Raw genomic sequence first — 27843 nt, 5'->3', positions numbered from 1 at the left:
CGCGTCTTTTTTCTGGTTTAGGGAAAAAAACAAAAGACTTTCAAAGAAAAGATGATAAAAAAAACCCAAATGTCTATCCTGCGGTGTTGCGTCTGCCGTGACGACGCTGCTGGCCGTCTCGTCTCATGCACAAGTATACAAATGCCGTCATGACCAAGCCCAATGCAACTAGTTGCGGAGGCAGCAAGACAATCGCCGCCAAAAGCCACATCCCATAACGTCGTAATGCTTCAACCAGCTCGTTGCGATTCTCCCGGCGACGTTGGAAGTCGTCCTGCAACTTGCTGTCTGACGCGCCGTCTGGCCAACCGTCAACGAAAGAGAAGCGAGGTTCACCATCTTGCTCGCCGTCGTCGTCATCGTCGTCGTCGTCGTCCTCCGTTTCTGTTTCTTCCTGATCGGCGGGTCACGAAAAGGGGAATCCAGCGCCAGCACCAGGGAAGCCGCCTCGCTGACGACCACCGGCGCCAGCACCGCCAAAGTTGAAGCTTGCGCCTCCGGGAAAGCCTCCAGCACCGCCAGGGAAGCCGCCGGCACCACCAGGGAAGCCGCCGGCGCGGAATCCGCCTCCTCCGAATCCGCCCTGGTTGCCCATCATGCTGAAGAGAATCTCGGGGTCGATGCCACCCATGCCGCCACCCATGCCACCGGCACTGAACATGTCAGCCGGGTCAATGAGGTCGTCGCCGTTGTCATAGCGAGCTCTCTTCCTGCATCGTGTGTTAGCACATTCAGTCTCTTAGGGAAGTTCTTCTCAAGATTTAATAGAAAGGGGAAACATACTGAGGGTCGCTCAGCGTCTCATAGGCTTCCTGCATGTCTTTAAACTTGGCTTCGGCTTCGGCATCACCAGGGTTCTTGTCTGGGTGCAGCTTGACAGCCATCTTGCGATACGCTCGCTTGATCTCATTGGCATCAGCATCCTTTTCAATGCCCATGATCTTGTAGTAATCTTTCCGCAGGCTCTTCTTCATCTCCAACTCAGCTTTGCGGATCTCGTGGCGGACTGAGTTGTCGGTTGGGTCAAGCTCTTGAATAGCCTTCCATTCGCGCACGGACTCTTCCCAATTGCCCGTCTTTCCGAGGGCATTGGCCTTTGTCTTGCGTGCCTTGGTGTAGCTAGGGTCAAGGCTGACAGCCCGGTCCGAGTCGGCAATGGCGTCCTCGTATAGCTGCAGCTTAATCTTGCACTGAGCACGGTTCTGCAGCAGCTTGGCATTCATGCTCTTGTTTGAAGGGTCGATGTCTAAGGCGTCGCTGTATTTCTGGATGGCTGCCTGCCATCGGCCGGCCTTGAATTCGGTGTTGCCCTCTTCCTTCATGCGGTCAAGCTTCTGAACAATCCTAAGCCACTTGACGGCGTCTCGGAAGTCGGGGTCGCAGTTGCACGCCATTCGGAAATACTGAATAGCCTTTTCATTCTCGCCCTGACCGTAGAGAACACGGCCACGGAGAACCAGAGCCTCGGGGTCCTGGTTGTTGTTGCGCAGCAGCGACATGGCGACGCCTTGAGCCTCGCCCAGGGAATTCTCGCGGCCCATCTTCAAGTAGGCCTCGCCTCGCATCAGCTGCCACTTGCGCGGCTTGCCAACGCCGTGGCCAAGACCGCGCTCGGCCTGATCCAGGGCGTGTAGCACCATGGACATGGCTGAGCCACGCTGGAGAGTGTCCTTGGCCGACTTGATGTGGTGCAGCATCTCCCGAGCGGGAGCCATGTCCTTAGCAGATGGCTGTGGAAGGATGCGGGAGAAAGTGGCCAGGGCCTCGTCTGGCCTACCCAGACCGGTGTAGATCCTTGCTAGGCGCAACAGGACCTTTGCATTGTTGGGGTCGAGGTCTGTGGCACGGCTGCAATCATCCAAGGCAGCCTCATACTGGCCATTTGACATGTAGGCAGCCGCTCGGTTGCCCAGATAAGTTGCCGAGTTGGGGAACAGATCCACAGCTGCACGACAGAGAGAAAAAGAGAAAATAGTTAGCCCAGTTATTTTTTTAGACGATGGTTAAAAAGAAAAAAAAAAGGAAAAAAAAAGAAAAGCACGAAAAGAAGAAGTAAAACAATGTCAAGTTGAATCAAGAAAATAGCATGATCCATGCCCATTGGACTTTTTTTTTTTGCATACCTTTGCTGTACTGCTCGATGGCCTTGGGGTAGTTCTTCTCCTTGAAGAAGCGGTTTCCGTTGGTCTTGTATGTCTCTGCATCCTCGAGAGGCGTGGGGACGGGGCTGGACGGGTTGGACTTGTGCGGCGGCGGCGCTGGAGCCTCGTCGTTGCTCATGTTGCCGTTGGGAATGGGCACTGCAAAGTTCTTTTGGGCAGAGGGGTTCGAAGACGGCTTGGGAGGCTGCGGTGATGCCGCGCCGTTGACGGGCTGCGGATCGACGTCCATCTTGGCTGACATGGCGGACAGGCGCTTCCGCTCTCGCTCCTCAGGGGGCAAGTTCAATGGATGGGTGTCCGGGTCGTATTTGCTGCTGCGGCGCGACGAGTAGCCTGCGTCGGTTGAGTGGCGCGACAGGCGAGAAGACCTCGAGGACGGCGGCTTTGCGTCCTTGTCCTTTTGGTGGGAGACGGGCCGCGAGGACCGCTTTGTTGGCGATGGCGACGAGTTGGTGGAGGAATAAGCCGGCGGGGGGTCGGCGTGGACGCTGGGGCTCTGGGGAACGTCGTCGTCGACACTGGCACTGGAAGCAGAAGCGTTCTTCTTCGAGGCCGGTTTCTTATTGCCGAAAAACTTCATTGGGGAAGGCTGTCGAATCTTGGGCGAGCAGAAAAATGTCCCGACACAAGGTTATGCCGGATATTTGGGACTTGCAGAGAAGGGTAGAGGCCTAGGCAATAAAAAGAAAGTACCAGACAGTGCCGGCCGGTCCACGGAAGTAGGGGCGCGGGAGAGGTGCTAAGGCGCCACAGGCTGGGCGGCTTCAGTGCACTGTGGCCTGGGAGTCTGATGGCTGAGGGAGAGAGCGTGAAGGATAAGGTATTCGACTCGATGCGATGCGACACGACGAGGTCGGATCAGGAGAAATCAAATCCCAAAAAAAGCCAGCCCTCAGATTTATCAGCGGCACTGTGAAGGCTAGTTTGAATCCAGACTTGCCAGGCCAGTCTCATGAAGCGGTTTGAGCTGGGGGGCACGTCAGAAATTTCAAGTGCAAGAGACAAAGAGACTGGCGGCGCTATACAAGTACGTGTACAGGCACAGACAGGCACACTCCGGGCGGCCAGCTGTCCAGCACAGTACGGTATAGTACGTACAGTACCAGTATGGACCTGGAGCACGATACAGGCACACGCTCGCAGCCTGCCAATTCAATTTGTAGCTGCGGGTAACTACCTGGCGGGCCGCAGGCTCCATCCCCACACCAAGGCACTTTGTTGCAGCCACGCAGCAAAGGACGACGTCCACTGCAGTACCTAGCATGTACTGTCCAGGGCGCGTAAGGAGACGCCAATGGGCATTGCCGTGGGCTGGCAGAGGCCGCAACCATTGGCTGCGCAAGTTGCGTGTGTGCAGGCATCATCATCCGTCACTCATGTCTGAATGGTGATGTCCATGTTTATTTACATGTGCCCGCGGAACCCAGCGCTGCAACCCCCGGTTTCCAGCCTGGCAATTCAGCCTCTGAAGCACCTTCGGGCAACGCGGCTATACAGTGCCCAGTCGTCAAAAGACACGGAGTCCAGGTGTCCGTACTCTTTACGGAGTACACGAACAGCTCACACTCCCATAAGTGCATATCTTAGTAGGCGGGATCCTGCCCCACCTCTGGGAAGGCTGGAAGGTTCCAGAAGAGAATTGACCACAAGACGGGCTGGAAGTCAATTGAAAGCCGGATGGATCAAATTACTCGAGACATTCATCTATCAGTGACTGACACTTGCGCCACCTTGGCGTCCAGCCCGGCTGAACTCGCGCACTGCACGCCGTCAGCTCCTGTGCTAGAATGCAGAATGCAGAATGCAGAATGCAGCCGGGGTCATGACATGACTAATTGGATTGATTCACTCGAGTGTGCTCAGCTGCCATGGGCCATTGAAGCAAAGCATTTGGAAGCGAATTGACTGACTGACCCAGGGATGCATCAACTGCCTGCGAGTCGGTCGGTACTCCGTACATGCGGTACATGCAGTACCTCTGCACGTTGGACTTGACAGGTAAAGTTACTAAAGTGCTCGTACGGTACGGAGTACCCATACAGGTAGACAGTTACATTTGGCACCCGACTGCAACCACTAGCACCAGGTACCGAGCCGGCTGCGATATCCGGTACCGTCTGGTGATTTTTGCTGTGCGTGCTAAAATTGCTACCCGCAATAGTTTATATTTGAACTCACTGCATGGTCTCTACTCTGTGCGGCACACACGTCGCGTATGTGTATGTACGAGTAAGGATTCACGTCTCGGGTCTCATATCACAATCAGTCACATCCCGTCTGCCGCCAGACCAGTCTCACCTCTTTCTGCTTCCTTCTCCGCACCTCCTAGCCGCTGCAACCCAGGATCCTGGTGGCTTCACATGCGCCATTGGCCCGCCCTGCCCTCCTGGAACTTGCAATCAGCCGCTGGTCCATTCATTTCGTCACTCCCAGCGAATATTCAACAGCCGGCTTATCTTGCAGCGCTTTCGTGGTAATACGAGTACATGAATGCATTTGAAAAAGCACTGTACGAATACACGACTCCGTAGCATTTATATGGAGAACCTTTGCCTTTGGAGACGCGAATCAAAATAAAGACTGAGCACGGCATGGAGCGATTTGCAGATCGTTTACCACGTCTGCGCTCGTGGCGCGGAGCATAATCTCCTCCTAATGCCCATTTGTGTATGGTATGTATGTGTGTATTGATTATGCAGCCATTAATCGTACCTTATCCCATATATTTCGTACAATTCAAATGTGCAGGATACCCAAAGGAAAGAACCAAAAAACAAAGAAAGAAAAAACAAACAGCACGAATAGGTACGCAGCAGGATTCAAACAGCTCATTCGTCCTCCTTAACAGGCCCATTAGTACATATCACACGGAGCCAGGCCCGGCCCGGCCCTGGTACCTGTACCTGTACCCGTGCCTGTCCAGTAACACTCCCGGTAACTGCATCGTGTCACTCGTGTCAACTGGAAAGCCACCAGTGAGCGGAATGCGGAATGACAGCAGGCCAATCACCTCGTCACTACTCCTCGGACCTCTCGTGAGACCCTCCTTCGGACCCGCCGTTGGAACCCATGATTGAGTGGACAAACTCCTGGTATTTAAACACCTCGCCCCTCCTTGCCGATAGGTGTGCGTTCATGTTTCGGTTGAAGGCTCGACGGCCAGTGAACCCCTCGACGACCTTGTCGACCTCTGCGGCGCTGAGGGCCGACTGCCCGGCTTCCGGCGGTGTGTTGAGCAGAGCGTCCCTCAGCTCCGCCCAGTCGATCTGACCGCTGTCGTCCTCGTCAAAGGCCGAGAACGCAGATAAGAGCTCGGTGCTTGGTGACAGCACCGCCAAGGATTCCGCCAGAGAGTTGAGGAAAGCGGCTAGCGTCATGGTTTGCGGTTTTGATGGCGGGAAGAAGCGTCCTATGTCGGAGGAGCCTGAAGGGAGGCCTTGCCAGAAGTTAGCATCGTAATGGGGGGAGGTTTTGATCATGCTTCACTGCGAGCAACCACAGCAAGGACGCACCGAGTTGACCAAGCATGTCGGCCACATCCTCTCTATTGACAATGCCGTCGCAATCTCGATCCAAAATCTGAAATCCATCTCTCAGAGTCCTAACCTGAGTAGGCTGAAGCTGCGAGAGAGCACTACTGCCGCCCAGAGAGCCGCCCACCGCTAGCTTTGACCCGGCCTTCCACGAAGGTGGTGAAGCCCTTGTGGGAGTGGTCATGCCTGGAGTCTTGTCTCTCTCCGTGGTCTCGGGGATGTCGTCGTCGGTGGCGGTCGGTGTCGTTGGTCTCGCGAGCCTCGACGTTCTGCTGGGCGTGGTCGCGGCGGTTTTGGTAGGCGAGCCCGTTGGTGTTGTCTGTCGGAGTGGTGAAGGCGATGCAGGCGGGTCGGCCCGGCGGAATGGAGAGTTTCGAACGCTGGGAGGCGATCCGTAACCCAGGGGAGAGGGCTTGAACGTTGTTGACAAAGACTGGGAACAGCAGAGAGTGATTAGCAGATAAGCGAAACGGCGATGTACGGGGCTGCACCGTAATAATACGCACCATGATGCAGATGGTAGGGGATCTGTGCTGGAACGGTGTCCGCAATCGGTTGGCCAGCGAGCAGCAAGCGGAGACTGTCGATTGTACGGTACGAGTACAGGTGCAGTATGTACAGTAGGTATGACGCACGATTTGCTGATCGCGTGAGGGTGGTGCAGAATGCAGATAATCTGGAATGCTTGGCCAGAGATATGCAGTCAGTCAGTGGTCTGGCTCTGTCTTGTCGGCGGGGGGGGGGTTGATGCACAATTGCGTCTGGATTCTAGATCATGGCCCCCAAAGTAAACAAAGTAAGTTGTCTGACCCGACAACCCAATGGTGTGTGGCTGGTGCAAGCGTGCGGGTGTGGCGCGGCCTGCGAAACGCCAATCTCAGCCACCGACCAATTGTTTCTCTTTAGGCGCCGATAAGTTACTGGATCCATAGAGGATAAAGGATAACGCAGCAGCCACCACCAAAATGAGGCGCCTAGCCCCCCCCAAATCATTAGCGCTGTGAAGCAGCTCGCGCTGTAACTGTAACGGGACCCTGACACTAGTAGCACAGTCAATACGGAGAGTTCCACAATGGCACAACGCCCCTGTCTCGACTTTGTCCCACGAGAGCCTGAACTCGTCGCAAGCGCAGCAGACGATGCCTGGTTCAAGCACCGGTCCATTGGCCTCACCATCTGCTGCCTGCTGCCGGCCTCTCTGCTCGCGAGCGTAGCCGTGACATCTTCTGCCAGGCGGAATAGCGTCAAGTCGACATCACCAACAGCGTCCTGGCAGAACCGGCCGAGATAGAACCAGACCAGACCGCTCGAGCCACAGAGCAGTCCCTGAGCTGTTCTGTTCCCGTGCAACAGCGAGGCTGCAAAGCTGTGCCTGCGTCGAATCCGCTCCGATCGAGGCCATACTTGATCTACAAGATCCGGAGGCAACCTGGAACATACACTCTTGGTGCAACGACACCTCAAGCATATATATATGCTCGTATATCCCCAGGTGGGCTACCTAGTATATCGACTTCTAGTATCCTACCCTACCTATACCTTACATTAAATTGCATTGGCCTGCGGGGAGGCTTTTGAACAATGGCCGCCGCTCTCCCCTACGCCTCGCGCTCGAATGGCGCCAGCAGCTCCAACGTTTCGCTGCCTCACCATCGTCGAACCTCTCTTTCTTCGTTTCCCCCGTCACGATCTCCGTCGCAAAGGTCCTTCCATTCTCGCCCGTCAAGGTCACCGCACCCGCCCATGGCCGAAACCGACCGCACTTCGGACCCGAGCTCCAAGTCCAAGGCCTCGTCCATCGGACCGTCTTCGCAACATTCGTCTCTATCGGCAGTGCGTCGAACCAACGAGGATTCACAGCCGCAGAGGAAACTCCGAGCTCAGTATCCTCGCGGATCCGACGCCAACCATGTCGAATATATCCTGGTGGCGTCGTTTGATATCGACCGCGGCCCGGTTATGGAACACCAGTACCCTGTTGCCATTACCGGAGACGAGAACATGTTGGCCGAGTTGATGCTTCCAGATCAGGCCCACGCGCGTAACCAGGATTGGACCATGTTTTTCCTGCACAAGGACTCTTCGCCGGAAGATGAAGATGAAGAACGCAAGGCAAAGGCTAGGAGGAAAGCTCGGAGGCAGAGACGGCGAGATAAAGCGGCGGGGCTGGTCCCTGAGGATGGAGCAGAGGGCGGGGCTGGCGATGAAGAAGACGACGACGACGAGGAAGACGAGGATGACCTGGATGAAGACTGGGACGAAGACGAATCTTCAGATGATGAGCCCGACGACGGGCTAGAAGGCCCGCCGCTCATCTACGTCCTCAACCTGGTCAATACCAAGCACAACAAGTCTGTGAAACGCGGAGCCATCGTCAAGGCCATGGCAATCTGTACAAGACACCCCTTCTTGCATATATACAAGGTACGCGGTTTGACAGCTGAGCTTGCTGATATACCCTTTTGTATCTGATTGCATAGACTAACGGTTCGTGATTCTTATTCAGCCGCTTTTACTCCTCGCACTGGAAGAGTACTTCAAGTCGCCAGTGCCCGAGACTCTTTCCATGTTGTACGAATCGGTCAATGCGATGGATTTGTCCCTTATGCCTAGATTGAGCTTGCTGGAGAGGAACCTGCTGCTGGCGAGCGACAACAAGGATCTGTTTGTGGAAAAATTCGAGCGCATTATCCAGATGCGCATGGCAGAAGACAGGGCAGAGACCGCTACTGAGGGGTCCGGAGAGAGGAGCCAGAGCCCGCAATTCAATGCCGGCATCTCGAGGGCTGGCACCAAGGCGCACGTCGAGGGCGGCGGGCAGTCGACGTATTCTGTGGCCCGAGATACTCACGAGTTTGAGAGCAAAGTCATGTACAAGGGCATCCCAATCCCCATCAAGGTGCCCACCGCGGTCATGCCCGAGACTGTGGGGGACTTTTCTCTCATCAAGTTGATACAAAACTTTTCCGAGGCCCATGCCAAGTCGCCGCAGCCGTTCCCGCTGCACCCACATCTGACGACCAACGGGGTCAACACGCACCCAATCATTGTGCTGATGAACGGACTCCTCACGCAGAAGAGAATCATCTTCTTGGGCCACAACATGCCCTCTGGTGACGTAGCCGAGGCAGTGCTTGCGGCATGTGCTCTCGTGTCTGGCGGCATTTTACGGGGGTTTACCAGGCATGCGTTTCCCTACACCGACTTGACCAAGGTCGATGATCTGCTCAACGTGCCGGGGTTCATAGCCGGCGTTACCAACCCTACGTTTGAGCTCCATCCGGAATGGTGGGACGTCCTGTGCGACTTGCCCAGCGGCCGCGTCAAGATCAGTAGCAAGATTGAGATGGCACCGGTGACTGAAGGGCTGATTTACTTTCAGCAGCAGCACCCCAACCTCTCCAACACGGCCAGCGGCGTCTCCAACAACGCGCAGGACTTGACGGGGGACGCGGCCTTTATGTCAGATATCCTTAGGAGCATTGCTGCCAGGCACGGCGAGCGGGTCATACGAGCAAAGTGGCGCGGCTGGGTCAATAAGTTTACGAGAATTGCTGCCCAGTTTGAAGAGAGCGTATACAACGCATCTGCTCTGTACATTGGAGGTCAAGATCAAGATTTGGCACTGCCGGGGGCCAACGGTCATGGATATGTTTGGGCAGACGACACTGCAAAGTTCAAGGAGCTGGCCGGCAACGTGACGAGGATTGAAGGGTGGCGCAACACACGCAGTTACTACAGCTACATCCAGGTAAGGGCTATTCGTTTCGTTCTATCGTATCGTGGGACGGGGATTGGCTAACGAGAGCAAACTCCATACAGGATCTCGCAAGAATATACACCTTCCGCCCGCTCAAGGGGTTGGACCTGGCCCACATGCACGACCGTCTTCGCATGCAGCGCCTGACACCGGCACAGAGCAAGGATATTTATTTGACGCTGTCCAAGCATATCCACTCGTATGAAGAGATTTGCCTGCTGCTGGATGTGGCACCCGAATCGCACGCTGGGCTCTTTTACATTGCGCTTGGCCTCTTCCACAAGGATCGCGAGGTGCGTCTAAGAACGGCTGATCTGCTGGAGCGAATTTCCGAGCACGAGGCCGGGCAGCACTGGTGGAAGAGCCTCAGCCAGTTTGAGAAGCTGGCGTACAAGCGAATCCGGCGCGAGACTGAAGCAGAGATGAAGACGAAGGGGGAGAAGGACGGGCTGGTTCTCAGTCCTGTTATGGAGAAGTTGATGAGCTGAGAGGCTCAATGAAATATAATAACAAAGAAAAAAGGAAAAAGAGACAAAAAAGAGAGGGAGATTGTGGTCAACTTATATGGGATACACACGATGGCGCGCCTACTTGTGGCCTGCCTAGTGAGTATATTTTATGCCGGCGAGCAATGACGGGAGAGCTGTGCGGCGTACGTACTACGATTCGCCGTACTATAGGTATGAGTGTCTACGATGTTATTATTATCGTCATGTGTTTGGGCGGGCGTTGTCGAGGCAAAGCGAAAAGCAAATCGACATGGTTATGATATGGTGGGACCTTCCCCCCCTTGTCCAGTCGGACCTTGGAAGGCCTCCTTGTTTGGGAGTATTTCTTGCTGGTCTTTTTTCTTTCTTCCTGCTTAATATTTTGCTCTAGTGCCAGAGGATATAGAAGAGACATATACGAGATAGGTAATTACAAATGTTTGGGGGGCTGTACACTTCCTCTTGTTGAGGGCTAGGAATACCTTGTACTTTGTCCCCTTCTTTTCTTGTAATCCGATTCAATCTTTTCGGATACTATACAGCATGCATTTGAGTATTTAGCAGCGGGATTTGGCTGCTTCTTGAAGCTCGTCGTCTCATCATGTCGTTGTCCCTTTTCACTGGCATCATGCTGTGTAGGTAGTTTCTCCAGACATTCCCCCTTTCACATATGCCATTCATATATGTACAAAGGACCAATCAATTACAACAAACCCAGCTGCTTGGCATGGTGCTTAATATGGTCCTCGCCAAAGGTTGAGATGAAAAAGTATGAGTGATCATAACCCTGTGAGAGAAGAATCGTGTAAGTCAGCATACACTCAAGATGAGGTTTACCGTAATGAAGTTGAAAAAAAAACATACGTCTTGATATCGTAGTTGCAGGCCCTCGATGCCCGCCGCCTTGGTAGCCTCCGCAAAGTTCTCAGGCAGAAGCTGTCTCTGCTTGTAAAAGTTGTCCGCAGTGCCCTAGCAGTGAATTTCTCAGCAACTTCTTCTTCTCTTTCTCTTCATTCTCAACATACCACGTCGAGCAGAGCATTCAAATGTCCCTTCCAGTGCTTCACCAGCTCCGTCGCATCATGCTTCTTCCACTCCTCCTTGTCGGCCCCCAAATACCCCGTAAAGGCCTTCTCCCCCCACGGACACGCACTCGGGTTCGATATGGGCGAGAATGCGCTGACGCTCTGATACTTGCCGGGATTCTTCAGAAACAGCGTCAAAGCCCCGTGGCCGCCCATAGAGTGGCCCGCAATAGACACGCGCTGCGGATCCAGCTGCTTGAACTGCGAAAAGACGAGCTCGGGCAGCTCCTTGGTGATGTACGTCTCCATCTTGTAGTTTTGCGCCCACGGCTCCTGGGTGGCGTCAATGTAAAAGGACGCAGCGCTGCCAAAGTCCCAGGACTCGTGCTCGCCGGGGTGATTCGTGCCGCGGGGCGACGTGTCGGGATACAGCAGCGCGAGCTTGAGCGGCGCGGCGTGGGCGTGCAGGAAGCCCTTCTCGGTGACGTTGTCCGGGGTGCAGGTCAGGCCGGAGAGGTAGATGAGCAGCGGCGCGGGCGCGGACTCGGAGATGCCGGTGGGTAAGAAGAGGGTGAAGTTCATGGGGCCGCCGGTGACGGACGACTGGTGGGTGAGCTTGAGGAAGCGGCCGCCAAAGGAGGCGATGGAGGCGTTGGTGGTGATGCTCGCCATGGTGTTTTGGACACAACTTGATATCGACAGCTACAAGGTTAATGGACAAGGATGTTACGATTATATGAGAAGAAGAAATGAAGAATATTGAGAAGAAGAAGAAGAAGAAGAAGAAGAATAAAAGAAGAAGAAGAAGCACAAGCTACTCATTAATACTATTTAGTATCATCGACAACCCTTGATCCGTATTTACCCCACCACCAGAACCTGCCAAAACACCCCTCCGAAAGCTCTCTATTTCCATCATCATGACGCCCGAACTATGTCCGAAAGCAGCAATTCATTAAGGTATCGGGTAATAGTATAAACGCCCATTCCCAAGCACCAAACAGAAGGAAAAATAAAAATATCAAAATAAAACAGCCGTCTCTCGTCTAAACGTCGCAGACATTGCACCATTCCTGGTTTGATGTCAATATGTATCCTGGTGTAGGCTTTTTTAGCTGATGGAGGGGCAGTTGTCAGTTCTCTGAGCTTTTGATGGATGAGACTGATCCCCATTAGTTGGTACAACTCGCTGCATTAAACAAACAAGATGCGATCCTCCGTCACTTCATTAAGATTTTCGTCTTTTCCCCTTTTTATTCGGTTGAAGTTGTCGTCTTCTTCAGCGAACAGTCAAAGCTGGAGATCAAGATGTTCCACTGAATGGCCCCCAGATTGAACTTGTTCTTGTAGTTAAAGTCGACGCTGCCAAAGGTACACCCCGTCGGGCTGGTGCAAATAGAGCCGCAGTTGCCAATGCGAGGGAAGCACTCAAAGTCCTCGCCGTCGGGAGCAAACGTGCTGGTGTTTTGGTGGAAAGGCGCGGGAAGCTGGTGGCACGTCTCGAGCGCGTAGACGCCGTAGTTGCAGGTGCCAGTTGCGTTGGCGCCGGTGCACAAGAGGACCTGTGAGGGATTGACCCGTCAGTTTAGAGACGATGTCGATTGAGACGAGTGATGATGGGAATGGAGAAGATGCAAGGGAGGGGGAGAGGGAGAGGGAGAGGAGGAGAGGAAGACATACGCCGCCAATCTCGCGCTTGTGGATGGGAGTGCCGGAGACGGCAACGGCTGAGGAGACAGCAGCGGTGACGATGGTTGTGAACTTCATTTTTGGAAAAGATATAATGATTATGATGATTATGATGAGTATGATGTAGAGGTAAAATTGTCTTTGAAGTTGAGCTGTTCCCAAGAAAAGGTAGCAATGCTGGAATGGAGTTGAAAGTATGGAAGGATTCAAAAAGCCACAGCTTGTCTTATAGGTCGGTAGGTTGCGGTGAGATGTGCATGTTTGTCTCGATTTCTCGTGCAACTAACCTACCCATTTTATATACAAGCAGCTCCCATAGCACAAGACTCGACCCATCCATCGTGTCTCCTTGCCTCCTCGCATTCGCTGACCGACGTAATGCAGCCGCCATTTTCCCTCCTTCTCCCCTCCTTACTCTCTCTGTTGCCCCCCGTAACCTTGCAACAAGATTCTGACGGACGTCTGTTCCCCGTATTGCCTCCGCCAGCAGCACAGGCCCCCCCTTAAGCAGCCACCCGAAGAGTGCCTAGAGGTGAGAATAAAGGATCCATCAATCCAGTCTCTTTGTGATGTGTTGGGTAATCCGCAGTGCACATGCCCTTCGTACGGTCCCCTAAAATGGCGGCCCGAACAGGAAAGGTCGTGAGACATACGAGAAGCCATGTGTCGATCCCTCTTCTGTTTGTCGTGACTCGACGTCATGCAAGTGGCTTGGCCGACGACACAAGAGCCGATCACGGTGAGGATTTTGTCGAGGGAATACGAGGGACGGCGTTGGTCGGGAATTGTCTTGTGCATCGGCTCTTGATATGGTAGCTACGGGATTTACATATGGCACATGGCACATGGCAGCAAACTCGCCTGTTGGAGCAAATGTCCATTGCAACATCATCTTCCCTCTGTACGGACAATAGGTAATCAAAAATAGCCCTTCCCTTACACAGCCAGTCGGCAAACAACAGGGTGAGGAGGGCATTAACTCGTATCTGCATGCAGGAACGGCACTTTGCCAACGGCCTTTTATTCTCCGCTGCCGGCTGTTGAGTAACACGGGATGAAACCTCAGCAAGCCGCAGCTCATGGATAAAACGTAGAGAGTTTGCAGTACATGTTGTATATAAATGAATTGATGACATTCAGAAGGCAGTATTTTTCTACGTGTTCTTTCAAAATGCAACAACAAACACTTTTTCTCGGGGTCCTAATCGACCTGCCCTTATGATGTCACAGCTCAGCTATTTTTAGTGAGCAATATGGAGAGAGGGAGCGCTAAACTTGGCCCGGGGCTAGCTTCCACTGCGGCTACCGATGGCCCGGCTGCATATTTGTGACGGTCGGGTCTTTTTTTTTTGCTGTAACAGTTCAATGTCACATGCAACGTAACAGCCGTGATAATGGAAACAATGATGCCCCATTCATTTGTGAACGTAATTTTGGGAGCATAACTGTCTAAATCAAGCATTAGGTACCTCGATATACGTACCGGTTTACTCTTCGCTTACTGCGGAGCAATTGGTGTTTGGATTGACAGCTTCAACTGTGGGCAGATGCTCTCATCATCACCATCACCGTGGCATGCAAATCATTCTGTAGCAAGAAAGTAATTCCATTGGTATTTTTTTTTTTTTTTAAAAAAAGATCTCTTGATAATCTATTACTGTATTGACATACTTTGCAGTCATCCGTATAAAATAGCCTTTTACCATGTATTGCCAAATCAGTTTGTACAGGCTAGGACTTGCAACTCAAGTCTAAGCGCTCTAGGCCTCCCACGTTGCTCCCATAAAATTCGTACCATCTCTCGGTGCAACATTTCGATCACCTTGGACAGAGGCTCTCAATGTGATTGAACACACCAGAGAGAAAGATTGGTGGCCAGAGACGCATCTGATCCTTAGCTGAGATCAGTTCGGGTGCCACACCAAAGGCGGAGTGGCACAGGGTCGGGTCAAACATGTTGTCTTTATATCCTAGCCGAGAGCTGAAATTATCGAATCTCGAAACGCCACGCTGATGAACAAGTTCCTCCTCTCGACAAGATGAAGAAGGGCCAATGCAATACAGCTTCGTATTCCTTGAAACTCTCCTCTGTCAGAATGAAAAGAGTTGGCGTGAATCGGGTGCCGTCATCTTCGCCCGACTTCGTCTTTGCCAGGCTAAGTTTCGTCTACTGAAGAAGCTCTTCGCAGGTCCAGTCCTCGTAGCTGAAGAGGAGTCAGCCCACCACATGCTCGTCTCCTTGGCCAGATTAGAGTCCAACTTACTATCCGTCGGGCATATATCTTCTCACGATGAGAGGGATCTTCTTCTCGCGTAGCTCCTTGATCGCAATCTGTAAAGGATCCGTCTCACCCTCGAGGTCTACCAACACCGGCGCGTTCATGCTGTACCAATCAGTTAGCACATCTATATGCTGCCCTCCCAGTCTCACAATGCCAACCTAATCTGCAAGGCGCGCGTCCCCAGGATACGCGCTCTCTCATATTTTGTCATGTATGGTGTTGTCGTGCGCTGGTCGTCGGGAATCTTCTTGTCCTTGACGGACTTGTCTTTGGACGCATTCGCAGCCGCAGAGGGGTCTCCAGAAATGACAACGTTGTCCTGGTCGTCGCCGTTTGCGTGCTCGCCATCTTCATCATCGTGAACTTCGGGTTCGTAGAATTCGCCAGCCTCATCCTCTTCCAACACGGGCTCATCACTGTGCACCAGGGGGTCAGCGTTCCGTTCAACAGCCCTCTTGTTTTTGGTCTTTGCACTCCTGCTCAGGCGCGAGGCTGCACTTACCCGCCAACGCTAACGTCGTCATCACCGAAATCAGACATTTTGAAGAAGCTGGATGTGTGAAGAGTCTGGGCGCGAGGTAGGAGGATTCGTTGCTGGCCGTTCAATCTTCAGCCTCGCGAAAAATATTATTCCAACCGCAGTCTCAAAGTTTTTCCGTAGCTTCCCCGGCCGGAGCTTGACGAGTCTCCACTTGGCGCTCTTCTTGCTGGGGCAGGTCCGCTGCACTAAGCGTGACTGCAGCGTTTTCTTATCTTATCGTCCCGTGACCCACATAAAAAGTTCCCAATTTCTGCCATTGTCGATGCTCGACGACATGTCACAGATTTGCAGCAATTTGCAGCAATTGACCGGTCATCATCATCATGGGCAAACGGGTTGCTACGGAGGAGGCGCCTCGTGCGTCTCCAGCAAAGAGGATGAATCTTCGTGGCATTCAAGTCTCTTGTACGTCATCAATTCTCCCAAGAATCTGATACTGAATTGGACTGATATTGACATTGCGAGTAGATGCCTTTGACGATGACGATGAGGATTATGCCCCAAGTGAAAGCCCAAGATTGTCAGAAAGCCCAGAATTCTCAGAAAGCCCAGAAAGCCCAGATTCAAGTGCAGAGGTCGAGTCAACCGTCACTGCTGCGACAACTCCCCGCACGAAATTTCCATCAGATTATAAGACATTGGCCTGCTCCTGGCCAGGATGCACAAAGAGTTTCAACCGTCCGGCTCGATTGAGAGACCATATGAACTCTCATACCAACTCACGACCTCATAAATGCCCCTACGATGACTGCGACAAAGACTACATCGAAGATAAGCATCTGAAACAGCACATCAAGGCCGTTCATACAAATGACCGCAAATACGTCTGCCAGAGAGAGGGCTGCGGAAAGACCTTTGTAACAGGCACGAGGCTAAAGCGTCATCAGCTAGTCCACGAGGGAGCAGATAGATTCCGTTGTCAAGACTGCGGCCAAAGCTTCAGAAAGAGAGAGACACTCCACAAGCATGTACGGAAGGAGCACCAAGGCTTACCACCACATCAATGCCCAGAGCCGACATGCTCAGCGGCCTTCGACTCCAAGGGATCGCTCAATCGGCATCGGGAGAGGGAGCACGGCCCGCTCAAGTATTGGTGCATGGAGTGCCCGCCTCAAATGCGAGAAGACGGCACCATGCACCGAGTGGGATTTACAACAGATCCACAACTGCAGTCGCATATGCGCCAAGAGCATCAAAACTGCATGTTCTGCGATTACAAGTCAAGCTCGCTATGGGAGCTGGAAACGCACATCGAAATTCACCATTCCGGAAAGACGGTCCAGGACCGCAAGACAGTGGCCTGCCCTCACGCTGGCTGCGACAAGAAATTCACAAAGAAGTCGAACCTCAACGTCCACATTCGCACAGCACACGAAGGATTCCGCTTCGTCTGTGGCGAGGTCGACCTGAGCGGCCCGGGCCTCGAAGCCTGGACCAACGATCAAGGCTGCGGCGATAAATTCAGCACCAAGGTCCGATTGGAAGACCACATTCGCTTCATTCATTTAGGTCAAGAGCGGCCCAAGCTTACCAAGACGGATAAGTCTGCTCCAATGGACCTCATTGACGAGATATCCGGGGTTACAAACGTCAAGAAACAGACCATCCGCTGTCCCCAGTGCACGGAGAGCTTCATTCGTTACTTTGATCTGAATGCTCACATTGCAATTGTGCACGACCCGAAGCCCGTCGTCGACGATGCAGCTCCGTTTCCAAACCCGCCCATCTTTAGTGAAGCCAACGGGAATGCTCTCGAGCAGCCTGCTTGGTCGGAGGACTTTTCTCAAGACGGCGTCTTCCCCCCGCAAATGACGTTTGATGTAGGACAGGATGGATGGGTAGAGGGTGACGAGACTCTATTGATGCTGGCTCGTGGGGAGGCAGGTCTGGATGGTACTACTATTGACCCTACACTGGGAGGCTTGTAGATTTGATGTGCATTGGGATGGAGATGTTTTGGGCGTGTAAGTTGACATACGGTGCAGATAATCGGGTAGATTTCCATGTGGCTTAGACAAAGTTACTGCTAGATAGCCATGGCATAAACAGACAGCGTCAGTAAAGACGTCACGATGCTAATGAAAGAATGACAATAAACAACAATCAATAGATAAATTATGCCAATGCTCCGACTCCAGAGTCGGTGGTCCTAATCGCTAAGAAATCATCAAATGACAATGCCCCCATATTGCTTCTATCCATACCGCTGCTAGGTTCCGCGTCCGTTACCAATATAACCCGTTCCTGACGCCCAGTCCTCCATTGTGTGAGACATGATAAGAAACACAAGTATATATCCACAAGCCGCCCGATTGCTCCTTGATGCATAGTCTAGTGCAGCCAAAAATCCAATGCGCTAAAATGAGTGTGTGCTGTGAAAGAGAGAGAAAGAGAGAGTGTGAGATAAATAGAGAAATTTCCACATCACAGGGAAGAAATGGTGGCTATTCAAATTGCTTGAGCCTCCTCCCTACGCCGAATTAACCATGAACAATTGTCGGGAATCAGTGCTCCGCGAACAAGGCGTTGCTGAGGCCCAGCATGGACATGCCCAGGAAAGCAAAGAGCATACACAAATTATGGTTATGATTAAAGCTCAGGCTTTCGACAAAGAGCTGTAGTCCAACACTGACCATGATGCCCGACGTGAGTGCGAAAAGACACCCATACACCACTCCGCTCGGCGTTATATTGGTACTGTTGGCGAGTTTGAACCACAGGGCGGCAATAGCAGCACCGAGGGGTTGAGATAGGCCACCCAGGAGAGCCGACCAGGCCATGGCCCGCCAGCGGGAACCAAGAGCCATATACAGAGGCAAAGCCATGGCAAAGCCCTCGGAGATGTTGTGGACGAACAAGGCCATGAAGACGTTGAAGCCCAGGGCCGGGTTGACGTGGTTGGTAGCGTAGGTGATGAAGCCCTCTGGGAACTTGTGGAGGGCTATGGCTATGGACGTTTGCAATCCAATGGAAAGAAAGGCGTTGGTTGGGACGTGGTGATGATGCTGGGCTTCGGCATCGCCCTCGTCCATCTGCGAGCATGGATAGCCGTTTTCGCTGGCGCCTTCGTCCGTCAGGGTCGTGGAGTCGCGAGACGCAATTCGACTCGGGCTAACGCCAATGTCGTGAACATCTCCATCGCCGTGGTCATGGGTGGCGTGGAATGAGTGGTGGGCGTGGAAATGCCCGGTAGTTGCGCGCAGGGAGGGTGTGTTGCTTGCAGCACGGCTGCTTAGATGCTTGAAACACTCCTGTCCACAAGGATCAGTATATCCATAGCACCGTTTGGACTCGTCGCAGCGGCAATCTGTATCCCAGATAAGGGACATCATCCGCTTCCGAAGCCCAGGTGTGGATTGACGTCTGGTGTAGAGCACGGTATCGTCGGTAATGGCACGGCTGCGGGCAGACGCCGGAGGGCTGCCGCACCGCTGCACCATTTCGGAAGTATGGCGAGTTAGCGTCGGCATCGGGTTGGCATGAACATGCTCCGAGCTGAGCAGAGGAGTCACCTCGCTCGTGGGAGGCTGGTCATCACCACTCTCAGCAATGTCGGAAATTTTGTTGTCGGGCGGTTGGGAGAAGCGCCGTCTGGCTCGACTCGGTCGTGAATGCGCTCGGCCGGTCGGGTCATGCGAATGGCCGTCGGTAGAGGCAACACTGCCATGGCTATGATCGCAGTCGACGACGTGGGAAGGCATAAACTGGTGGACGATTCTCGATACGACCTGAATACCAATGAAGCCTCCGGCAAAGAAGACCATCATGACGAAACCAGCAGCTTGGTCGGACCAGCCTTCTTGCTGGAAGTATTCTTTCGATTCGGGGAGCATGCTGTTGAGCGAAGAGAATAGCTAAAAGGGGGTCGGTCAGCCATCTACATTGCACAGAGTTTTGAGACATGAATGCTCACCATGACGCCAAAGCTCAAGCTCAGCGAGCACGCGAGGAAGATGTTGCTGTCTTGGATGCGGAAGTTGGCCTTGCCCGGAAGGAGGCGCACGAAGATATCGACGCATATTATGGACGCGCCAAAGACGCAAGCTTCATCGAGACAAGATGGTTAGTCGCTAGCTGACAGCGTCAACAGAGTATAATAACATACCTAAACCGCTCACTGCACTCAAGATCCACCCCCTGGTGTCATTGTCGATACTCCTCCCCATCAGCTCCATGGCGACTCTTCTCTTCTCTCCTCGAACAAGATGGATGCGGCTACGGCGGCACAGGCATCAAGCGCTCTGCGTGCTGTGTCTCGCTGATATGGACGGATTTGTCGGGCGTCGAGGATGTCGGGAATGGAGATACCGTGTTCGATTTCCAGAATCCGAACCGGAGGGCGATGTTTTTCAAGTGCTCGGAGGGATTATGTAGGAGTTGTGGTGCAGTGTCAGAGAGTCTTGCTTAGCTGCAAAAGATTTGGAAGTCTACATGCAAGGGTCTGGTTTAGTAGGCAGTCCGCTGACGTAGGAGGGGGATTTTATAGTGAGTTGATGGAGGCAGCAACAAGGATGGAACAAAAGATGGATCAGTGCTGAACAGGTGCCTGGCGTACACCAACAGAATCAAATCCAATCCGACGTCAACAGTTCAGGAGGTTGCAGCACAGGGCATGCATGCATCATGAACAGCTGTTGGGTGTGTAAAATACTCGTCAATTCATCTCAACTACTTGTAAGTACCTTACAGTGAACCCCAGCCATTGTCCAACGAGCGATTTCTGCACAAGTTACGAGTAAAGAGGCTTTGTGAGCTGATGACAAAACCATTCGCCTGGCCATCCAGGTTCTCCGGTAGCACACAATGGCGGCTTGTGGCAGCGCTATCAAGGTTCTCGCAGCCAAGGAATCCCCCCTCCTACTCCGTACATGATTCTGACACATGATTTACAGCATCGAATCAAGGGAGTCGTATGCACTCGTATGAACGAGGTACACACAATACGTGCACAGGTCTGCGAGAGGTCAAGGAAATGGATCTACAAACATCTGCAGCGGTCCATGAACGGGAAACGCATGGGAGCAAAGTACATGTACTCGTACTGAGCGGATGCTCTTTGGGCTCATGTACGAGCATGTACCTCGCGGCATGAAACAAACAAAGAAAAAGCACAAGCCAACCGTGCGCAGCGCATTCAAATACAAAATCTCGCCCAACAACCAACTCATACAATGAACGTGCAGCCTCAATGGCACCGCCGCCACCTGATATCAGCGCTAGAGCATCTCCTGGTCGCCAACCACGCATGACGGTGTCTTGGACAGCAGTCAATGGAATTGATGTCTCACAAAGTCAGAGCCTAAAGTGCCTGTTACGAGTCCATGTAATCGCCCTTATTCTGTGTCATGACTTGTGCCGCCACTGTGGCGTCTCTCAGGCGATCAAATGCAGTCCCCCCCCACTGCGGACCGCTTAATTCCTGTGCGACGAATCACGGCATCGTGCTTTGTAAATGCATGCAGCTACCAAGCATGCATGTTGCCGACCCAATCGGATGTTGACGATAGTTTAATATGGCGGTTAGCCTTATACGAGTAGGTTTGCTAACAACGGACAAAAGAGAAAGGGTGTCCCGAGTCTATCAGGCATTTCCCAAGATCATAGAACAACATTAGGCGGCTAGAGTATAAAACAAGATAAGCCCAGGATTTTGAATTTGGAATACTCCAGCATGAAAAACAAAAAGTTCAAGGCCCAATCTACCGTCTGATCTGAATAAAATATACATCACAAACAGGCAATAACAACTGCACAGATGCCACTTGATACTTGGTCCCTAAGATACCTGAGATGTTGGATGGCCGACTTTGGAGTGCCGGGCACTAGAACCTTTCCTTCTACCAAAGAGAGCAACATTAGTACCTACAAGGCAGGAAGTTAGAATCAAGACAGGTAGACAATGGAATAGGTACCTTAGTAGGACAGAATACCAAAGCATAATCTGGGGTACTAAGTAATGTACTACTAGGTAGTAAGTTTATAATCCTAGGTACCTAGGTAGGTACTTAGGTGTAATCGATGCTATTTACAGTGCATGCCGTAAACGAGCCTAGAGTTTCTAGAAGTGCAAAACTCCATAGACCCCGACCGTCTTCATTTCTCGGCAGTGCTCGAGTCACCTGAAATCCCGGCCTGCAGGAGCCATACTCGTACAGGGTTTGGTCCCGGCGTCAACGAGAGACGAGCTGGATCAATTCCATGAGCCCCTGACGCGCTAGAGCCACAAGCAGCTATTTATAGACGGGCTGATAGCAAACATTGGGCGATAACAGATAGCAGTCGACGTTGGAGAGATGTACAATAATAATAATACACAAGCAAAATCCCATACAAGTGCCCACATCAACTGTATCAGCGTTGAGGTTCTGTTTCTCGAGCGGCATACTTACATGATGCATGCCTGTTTCGGATCGATATTCAGGTAGACCCAGATTCTAGCTGCTGGTTCTGCTAGTTCCAGGTCTTCTAGTGGGGGGCTGTCATGCATCAGGCTTAATTGCCCCCGCTAAAATTTAGGGAGTTCCCCCCCCAACAAAAAAATACCTGCCCTGGAGGCGTGCCGTAATTAGCCACCTGCACTTGCACTGTAGACGTCATGCAGCCGACTGGCTCATGAGGCGCAAACAGGTTCCGAGGTTTGTCAAATCTGCGCTTTACATTCACTTGCAATCTTACGACTCTTCGCCTGAATCACATGGAGCGCAAGTCCCGCCATATATGGGCTGCGTCGTCTACGATCTCTTCTGTTTCTTGCTGAATGAGTCCCAACACGGCGCGAATTTGCATCACCATGTCGGCCGAAACAGCGACGAAACCCTATCCCGAGCTTGCTCCATACGACGATGCGTATGGCTTCTCCCGCGAGTCCTTTGACCCGTCAGCGCTGCCAAACTTCGACTGTGATTACCTCGATTCCGAAGATTTGCTCGCATTCGAGACGGCGTTGCAGGCACCCGATCCTCTACAAAGTCCCACCGATGACACATCCAGCCTACGGTCACCGAGAAGCGTCAGTTCTGTCAACCTGACCAAGAGAGATTCGACGACTGGCAGCGTCCTGGAAGATGACGCCGCCGCCGTTGCAGCATCAGCTGGTGCTGCTGGAGGCAATTTGCTTGTGCCTCCGACCCCGACCCTGGGGACCTTTGTCACAGCGCAGAACGACTGGGCGCCGGTGACCCCCAGCAAACACCGGAACAGACGAGGCAGCAAGAAGAAGAGAAAAGGCAAAGGGCCGGTAGAAGGTCTGCTGGGCACCCGAACAAAAGATGAGACGAGAGAAGGATATCTATACCTGCTCTCTAAATGGCCTCTACTCTTCTTTGTCTTCTCATGGCTCATTGGGCTGAGCATCGCATATCTTTCAACGAGGTGGTACATATGGTTTTACGAACAATTCTGGACGTGGCGTGGCCGACGTGAAATCTTGCGTAAGAACATGCGAAGGACTTCTAGCTACAAAGGCTGGGTCACAGCTGCGAAAGAGCTGGATGAATTCTTGGGCCGAAAGAACTGGAGAGAAGTTGACGACTTTGCCTACTACGACTCCAAAACTGTCAAACGAGTTTGGAGTCAAATTCGCAAGACGCGAGCCAAAGCAGAGGCGCTTGAGATGGACGGCGACCAACAGGAACTGAAAAAGGCTGTTGATGATCTGAGAGCACTCCTGGAGGCCTGCGTCAAGAATAACTTTGTTGGTGTGGAAAATCCAAGGCTCTACAGCCAAACATACTATGGGACCAAGAACCTGGTCCAGAACTTTGTCGACGATGGTAAGCGGCCTATCTGCGCTTTGATGAAACTCGAATCTACTAGGATGCTAACTCGCGCATAGTCGAAAAGAGTCTCCGATTTCTCCTCAATACAGAACACCTCGATGCCGATGAGAAACGAATACTGTTCAAGCACGTACACGCCAACTACGGACGAACGGCCCTTTGTCTGTCTGGTGGGGCTACATTTGCCTATTACCATATTGGAGTCGTGAAGGCGATGCTTGATGCCGACCTACTACCCGACGTTATCACCGGAACCAGCGGAGGCGCACTGATAGCCGGCCTCATTGCTACCCATACCAACGATGAACTGAAAGAGCTTCTGATACCAGCACTTGCGCATCGAATTACTGCTTGCGGCGAATCTATGAAGACTTGGTTTCCCAGGTGGTGGAAGACCGGCGCACGCTTTGACTCGGTCGACTGGGCCGAGCGGTGCTCTTGGTTCACGAGGGGCTCAATGACTTTTAGGGAGGCATACGAGCGGACCGGGCGTATCCTCAACGTTAGCTGTGTCCCGGCTGACCCTCATTCTCCAGCCATTCTTTGCAACTATCTAACCAGCCCCGACTGCGTCATTTGGTCTGCTGTGCTTGCATCGGCGGCTGTTCCAGGAATCCTCAACCCGGTTGTCCTCATGATGAAAATGCGGGACGGGACTCTAGCACCGTACTCATTCGGCCACAAGTGGAAAGACGGCAGCTTGAGAACTGATATCCCCATCAAGGCGTTGAACACACACTTCAACGTCAATTTTACCGTCGTGAGCCAAGTCAACCCACACATAAACCTCTTCTTCTTCTCTTCAAGAGGCACAGTTGGCCACCCCGTCACGCATCGTAAAGGGCGTGGCTGGCGTGGTGGCTACCTCATGTCGGCAATAGAACACTATCTCAAACTCGACATGAACAAGTGGCTCAAGTTTATTCGACACGCAGAACTGCTGCCTCGCCCCCTGGGACAGGATTGGAGCCAGCTCTGGCTGCAGGAGTTTGGCGGCACCATTACCATCTGGCCCAAGTCGATCCCTTCTGATTATTGGCATATCTTGACAGATCCAGACGAGAAGCGATTGGCCCGGATGATACACGAAGGACAGCAGAGCACCTTTCCGAAGCTCAAGTTCATGTCTAACCGCCTCAAGATAGAGAGAATGATAGAGCAGGGGAGGAGAGAAACCAGGCCATGGGCGAGAAGAGGAAGCATGCAGAGAATCTACAGCGACGATGATTTGAGAAGCATTTTGCTGGAAGAGATGGCAGTGACGTCTTCGACAACGGAAGACGATTCGGAGCAGGATGGCGAGATGAATAGCGAAATCACACCGTCTCAAGATGGCGAGGAGAAGGACGAGATTAGCACTTGAAGAAGAGAGCAATGTAGATTAAGCGTCTTGGAGCATCAATGTTTAGAATTAGGTTGGGTATTGTTTTTCAGCTGTACAGCGCAGTATAACACGAATAGCGTTATCAAAAATTGAGATTTAATACAGATGATGATTTATAATCGCACCCCGTGCACAAGGCAGAGTGGAAAGAAGGAAAAGAAGAAGAAGACATGAAACGTATGCTGCATCTATGAGGTTCTATCAGATGCTATTTCCGGCATCTTCCACGTGTGAGATGCCTATTTGGATCACTGACATGTCCGGAGGAATTTTGACGTAAGCAGACAACAGGTTTGCAGCTACCTAAACAAGGCACAGGGCCAGCCGTTAGCGCTGCGAGGTGCCTGTCCGGGCTGTCCCTGTCCCCTGTACTGTGTTTTTGCCGTGCTATTGAGACTTTTGGTGGCGTTTCTTTTGAACACGGTGGCGGAACCGACTGTGGGGGGGACCGGATTATCCAGCGCCCGAGCCTTGCCGTTCTTGCGCCTACCATCATTACACATTTACAGAGGACACTTTTTGAAGGGCAACCTCGACAACAGTTCGGCCATCTTCTCTCTGTCTTTGCACTTTTCCTCGAGCCGGCTGAGCTCCCCAAGGCCGTCAAGATGAGCTCAGACTACTCGTACGACGAACAGGTATGTGCAGCTTTCCCTGCCTCTGCAGCGTTCCGCTCGCCCCAGGATTCGCCTTGTCGAGGTGGGCTTGAGCTCACATGGTTGGACTGTTGTTTGCTAACCGGGCGTCTTGTCCACAGGGCCAGTTCTTCCCTTTCTTCATCCTGACCGTTACCGGCCTGGTCACCTTTCCCTTGACGTACAGTCTTTTCCGGAAAAGCACCGACAACGATGCGCTTGCGCCGCGCATCAAGTCGGATTTCACAACCAAGCATGGCGATGTTGTAGCGTCGCTGCGTGCGGCGCAGAAGAGGAAGCAGAGGAAGATCAAGAGGGCCATCTTCGTCGTGTTGGGCTGGGCCCTCATGGCGGGCATGGTCTATCTCATCATTGTGACCCAGACCATCGTTCCCAAGATTTGGAACCCTTATGACATCTTGGGCATCTCAGAGGTAAGCAAGACCACAGCACACACATCTAATAGGATGACGGGGAGCCGAGCGCATCAGAGCTAACATTCAATTTGAATTGCAGTCGTTTACAGAAAAGCAAATCAAGTCTCACTACAAGAGACTGTCCGTCAAATTCCACCCGGACAAGGTTCGACCGGATCCCTCCAAGAACGAGACGCTGGAGATGCTCAACGACCGATACGTGGAACTCACAAAAGCCTACCAAGCCCTGACGGATGAGGACGTCCGAAACAACTACATCCAATACGGCCACCCCGATGGCAAGCAGAGCTTTAGCATCGGCATTGCGCTGCCTCAGTTCATCATCGCAGAGGGCAACGGCAAATACCTGATTCTGCTCTACACCGGTCTCATGGGTATTTTGCTGCCCTACATGGTTGGCTCATGGTGGTATGGAACCAAGCGAATGTCAAAGGAAGGCGTCCTGATGGAGAGCGCCAACCGCCTGTTCAGACACTACAACGAAGAGATTGACGAGGGTGGCATCATTACCGCTCTTAGCACTGGCAAGGAGTTCGAAGCCGTCCTCAAGGGAGACCAGGCTGAATCTGGCCTGTCCAAGGTCGAATCCCGGATCTCAGCCGAAGGCGAATCCGCACCGTTTGCCTGTGGATTCTCTGTTAAGGACAAGGAGAAGCTCGAAGACCTGGACAGCGGCGTGCGACGCAAGGTGCTTGCCTTGCTGTGGGCTTACCTTGGCCGTGTCGAGCTTGATGACCCTGCGCTGACCAAGGCCAAGTTCGAGGTCGGTGCGATTGCCCGGACATTGAACCAGTCTTTTGCTGCGATTGCGATGGCCTTTGGCAGCATTGGCCCCATCGCAGGATCTTTCAAAGCCAACCAGCATCTCATCCAAGCCTTATCCCCCAAGTCTTCTCCTCTCCTCCAGCTCCCGCACATCAACGACAAGGTTGCTGCCGCCATCGAAGGCGACTCAAAGTCCCACCTGACTGTGCAGCAATTCATGGACCTCCCCGACGCCGAACGAAGACGACTCGCCATTGGCAAGGATCTCCTCAGCGACGACCAGTACAAGGAGGCCATCAGTGTTGGCAAGCAGCTTCCCTACTTCCGTGTTGCCAAGGCCTTTTTCAAGGTTACCGGCGAGAAAGTCATCATCCCTTCATCTCTAGTGACGCTGGTCATCAAGGGCCGATTTATCCCCCCTGGCACCGAGTCGGTTCCCGCCATTGATGACCTGTCTCTGGAGGACATTGACCCCGCTGAAGACGATTTGGATGCTCTCATGGGACGCAAGAAGAAGACGATCAAGGGCCCCGATGGAAAGCCCATCACCGTCGAAGATAGCTCTGTCCTGCCGCCTCTGACTTTTGCCCCTCATTATGCCCGAGACCACTCTCCCAAATGGTACGCTTTCCTCAGCGATTCCAAGCAGGACAAGATGGCGGTTCCCCCTTTCACCTTTGACAAGTTTGATCAGCCCCTCTTTGATGAGGAGGGAAAGCCCACCTTCAACATGCAGACTCTCAAGGCTCAATTCGCTGCTCCCCCTCAACCCGGCCACTACACTTTCTGCATGCACGTCGTTTGCGATTCCTATGTTGGCTTTGATACCAAGATGGAGGTTACTCTCGTTGTAGAGGACGCCAGCAAGGCCGCCCAGATGGAGGCTGAGGACGACATCAGCGAGCCGGAAGAAGGTAAGCCGCCTGCCTCCTCGCCGCAAAGAATACCAAAAGATCAATGCGCTAACATGTGTGATGTAGATTCCATTGCTGGACAAATGCGAGCCCTCAAGACTGGCCAGCCTGCTGGCGGAGCTCCCAAGCCTAGGCGGAACAAGGACAGCTCTGATGAAGAGTCAGGCACTGATGAGGAAGAGGATGACACAAGTGACACGAACACCGACACGGAAGACGAGAGCTGAGGTCCTCCCTGACAATAATAGGTTGTCACGGAGCATGTTTCATTAGACTGAAAAAAAAAATGAAGAAAAACACAAGCAAAAAAAGGAAATCCAGATAACTGGTGACTAAAAAAGAGAGAGAGAAAGAGGGGAAAACTTGGCTCAAGCACATGTACTTTCGCAGTGAAGCGCGAGTTGATTTTGCATCCGAGCCATACTTGAGGCAAGGGAACCATCAGAGACT

At 52.6% G+C, this 27843-nt stretch overlaps 10 protein-coding genes across 10 annotated transcripts; 4 read left to right on the top strand and 6 right to left on the bottom strand.

Annotated features, from left to right (window-relative positions):
• Positions 1-73: 73 nt before the first annotated feature.
• Positions 74-2742, bottom strand: Triagg1_3090 (uncharacterized protein; the record flags this gene model as incomplete). The annotated part of the gene is made up of 4 exons (XM_062897344.1): positions 74-384; positions 436-710; positions 784-1945; positions 2124-2742. The coding sequence occupies 4 exons, from the start codon at positions 2740-2742 to the stop codon at positions 74-76; spliced, it is 2367 nt and encodes a 788-aa protein (XP_062758157.1).
• Positions 2743-5179: 2437 nt separating this feature from the next.
• On the bottom strand, positions 5180-6204 carry Triagg1_3089 (uncharacterized protein; the record flags this gene model as incomplete). Its single annotated transcript, XM_062897343.1, has 3 exons — positions 5180-5598; positions 5675-6128; positions 6202-6204. The coding sequence occupies 3 exons, from the start codon at positions 6202-6204 to the stop codon at positions 5180-5182; spliced, it is 876 nt and encodes a 291-aa protein (XP_062758156.1).
• Positions 6205-7276: 1072 nt separating this feature from the next.
• On the top strand, positions 7277-9943 carry Triagg1_3088 (uncharacterized protein; the record flags this gene model as incomplete). The annotated part of the gene is made up of 3 exons (XM_062897341.1): positions 7277-8119; positions 8202-9446; positions 9518-9943. The coding sequence occupies 3 exons, from the start codon at positions 7277-7279 to the stop codon at positions 9941-9943; spliced, it is 2514 nt and encodes an 837-aa protein (XP_062758155.1).
• Positions 9944-10646: 703 nt separating this feature from the next.
• Positions 10647-11640, bottom strand: Triagg1_3087 (CAZyme family CE1; the record flags this gene model as incomplete). The annotated part of the gene is made up of 3 exons (XM_062897340.1): positions 10647-10730; positions 10808-10912; positions 10969-11640. The coding sequence occupies 3 exons, from the start codon at positions 11638-11640 to the stop codon at positions 10647-10649; spliced, it is 861 nt and encodes a 286-aa protein (XP_062758154.1).
• Positions 11641-12221: 581 nt separating this feature from the next.
• On the bottom strand, positions 12222-12735 carry Triagg1_3086 (uncharacterized protein; the record flags this gene model as incomplete). Its single annotated transcript, XM_062897339.1, has 2 exons — positions 12222-12530; positions 12649-12735. 2 exons carry the CDS (start codon positions 12733-12735, stop codon positions 12222-12224), a joined length of 396 nt encoding a protein of 131 aa, XP_062758153.1.
• A 2089-nt stretch (positions 12736-14824) lies between these two features.
• Positions 14825-15479, bottom strand: Triagg1_3085 (uncharacterized protein; the record flags this gene model as incomplete). The annotated part of the gene is made up of 4 exons (XM_062897338.1): positions 14825-14861; positions 14922-15041; positions 15098-15355; positions 15442-15479. 4 exons carry the CDS (start codon positions 15477-15479, stop codon positions 14825-14827), a joined length of 453 nt encoding a protein of 150 aa, XP_062758152.1.
• Positions 15480-15803: 324 nt separating this feature from the next.
• Triagg1_3084 (transcriptional regulator family: C2H2 zinc finger) lies at positions 15804-17408 on the top strand (the record flags this gene model as incomplete). Its single annotated transcript, XM_062897337.1, has 2 exons — positions 15804-15885; positions 15949-17408. 2 exons carry the CDS (start codon positions 15804-15806, stop codon positions 17406-17408), a joined length of 1542 nt encoding a protein of 513 aa, XP_062758151.1.
• Positions 17409-17984: 576 nt separating this feature from the next.
• Triagg1_3083 (uncharacterized protein) lies at positions 17985-19655 on the bottom strand (the record flags this gene model as incomplete). The annotated part of the gene is made up of 3 exons (XM_062897336.1): positions 17985-19334; positions 19394-19524; positions 19586-19655. 3 exons carry the CDS (start codon positions 19653-19655, stop codon positions 17985-17987), a joined length of 1551 nt encoding a protein of 516 aa, XP_062758150.1.
• A 2615-nt stretch (positions 19656-22270) lies between these two features.
• Positions 22271-24621, top strand: Triagg1_3082 (uncharacterized protein; the record flags this gene model as incomplete). The annotated part of the gene is made up of 2 exons (XM_062897335.1): positions 22271-23252; positions 23315-24621. The coding sequence occupies 2 exons, from the start codon at positions 22271-22273 to the stop codon at positions 24619-24621; spliced, it is 2289 nt and encodes a 762-aa protein (XP_062758149.1).
• A 226-nt stretch (positions 24622-24847) lies between these two features.
• Positions 24848-27620, top strand: Triagg1_3081 (uncharacterized protein; the record flags this gene model as incomplete). Its single annotated transcript, XM_062897334.1, has 5 exons — positions 24848-24872; positions 24961-25280; positions 25400-25711; positions 25794-27393; positions 27460-27620. 5 exons carry the CDS (start codon positions 24848-24850, stop codon positions 27618-27620), a joined length of 2418 nt encoding a protein of 805 aa, XP_062758148.1.
• Between the last annotated feature and the right edge of the window lie 223 nt (positions 27621-27843).

Source organism: Trichoderma aggressivum, assembly GCF_033847375.1.
Source record: "Trichoderma aggressivum f. europaeum strain CBS 100526 chromosome Unknown scaffold_008, whole genome shotgun sequence".
Taxonomy (NCBI): Eukaryota; Fungi; Ascomycota; class Sordariomycetes; order Hypocreales; family Hypocreaceae; genus Trichoderma; species Trichoderma aggressivum.
Note: the sequence above shows the minus strand (reverse complement) of the source record. Positions and strands in the feature narration are given on the sequence as shown.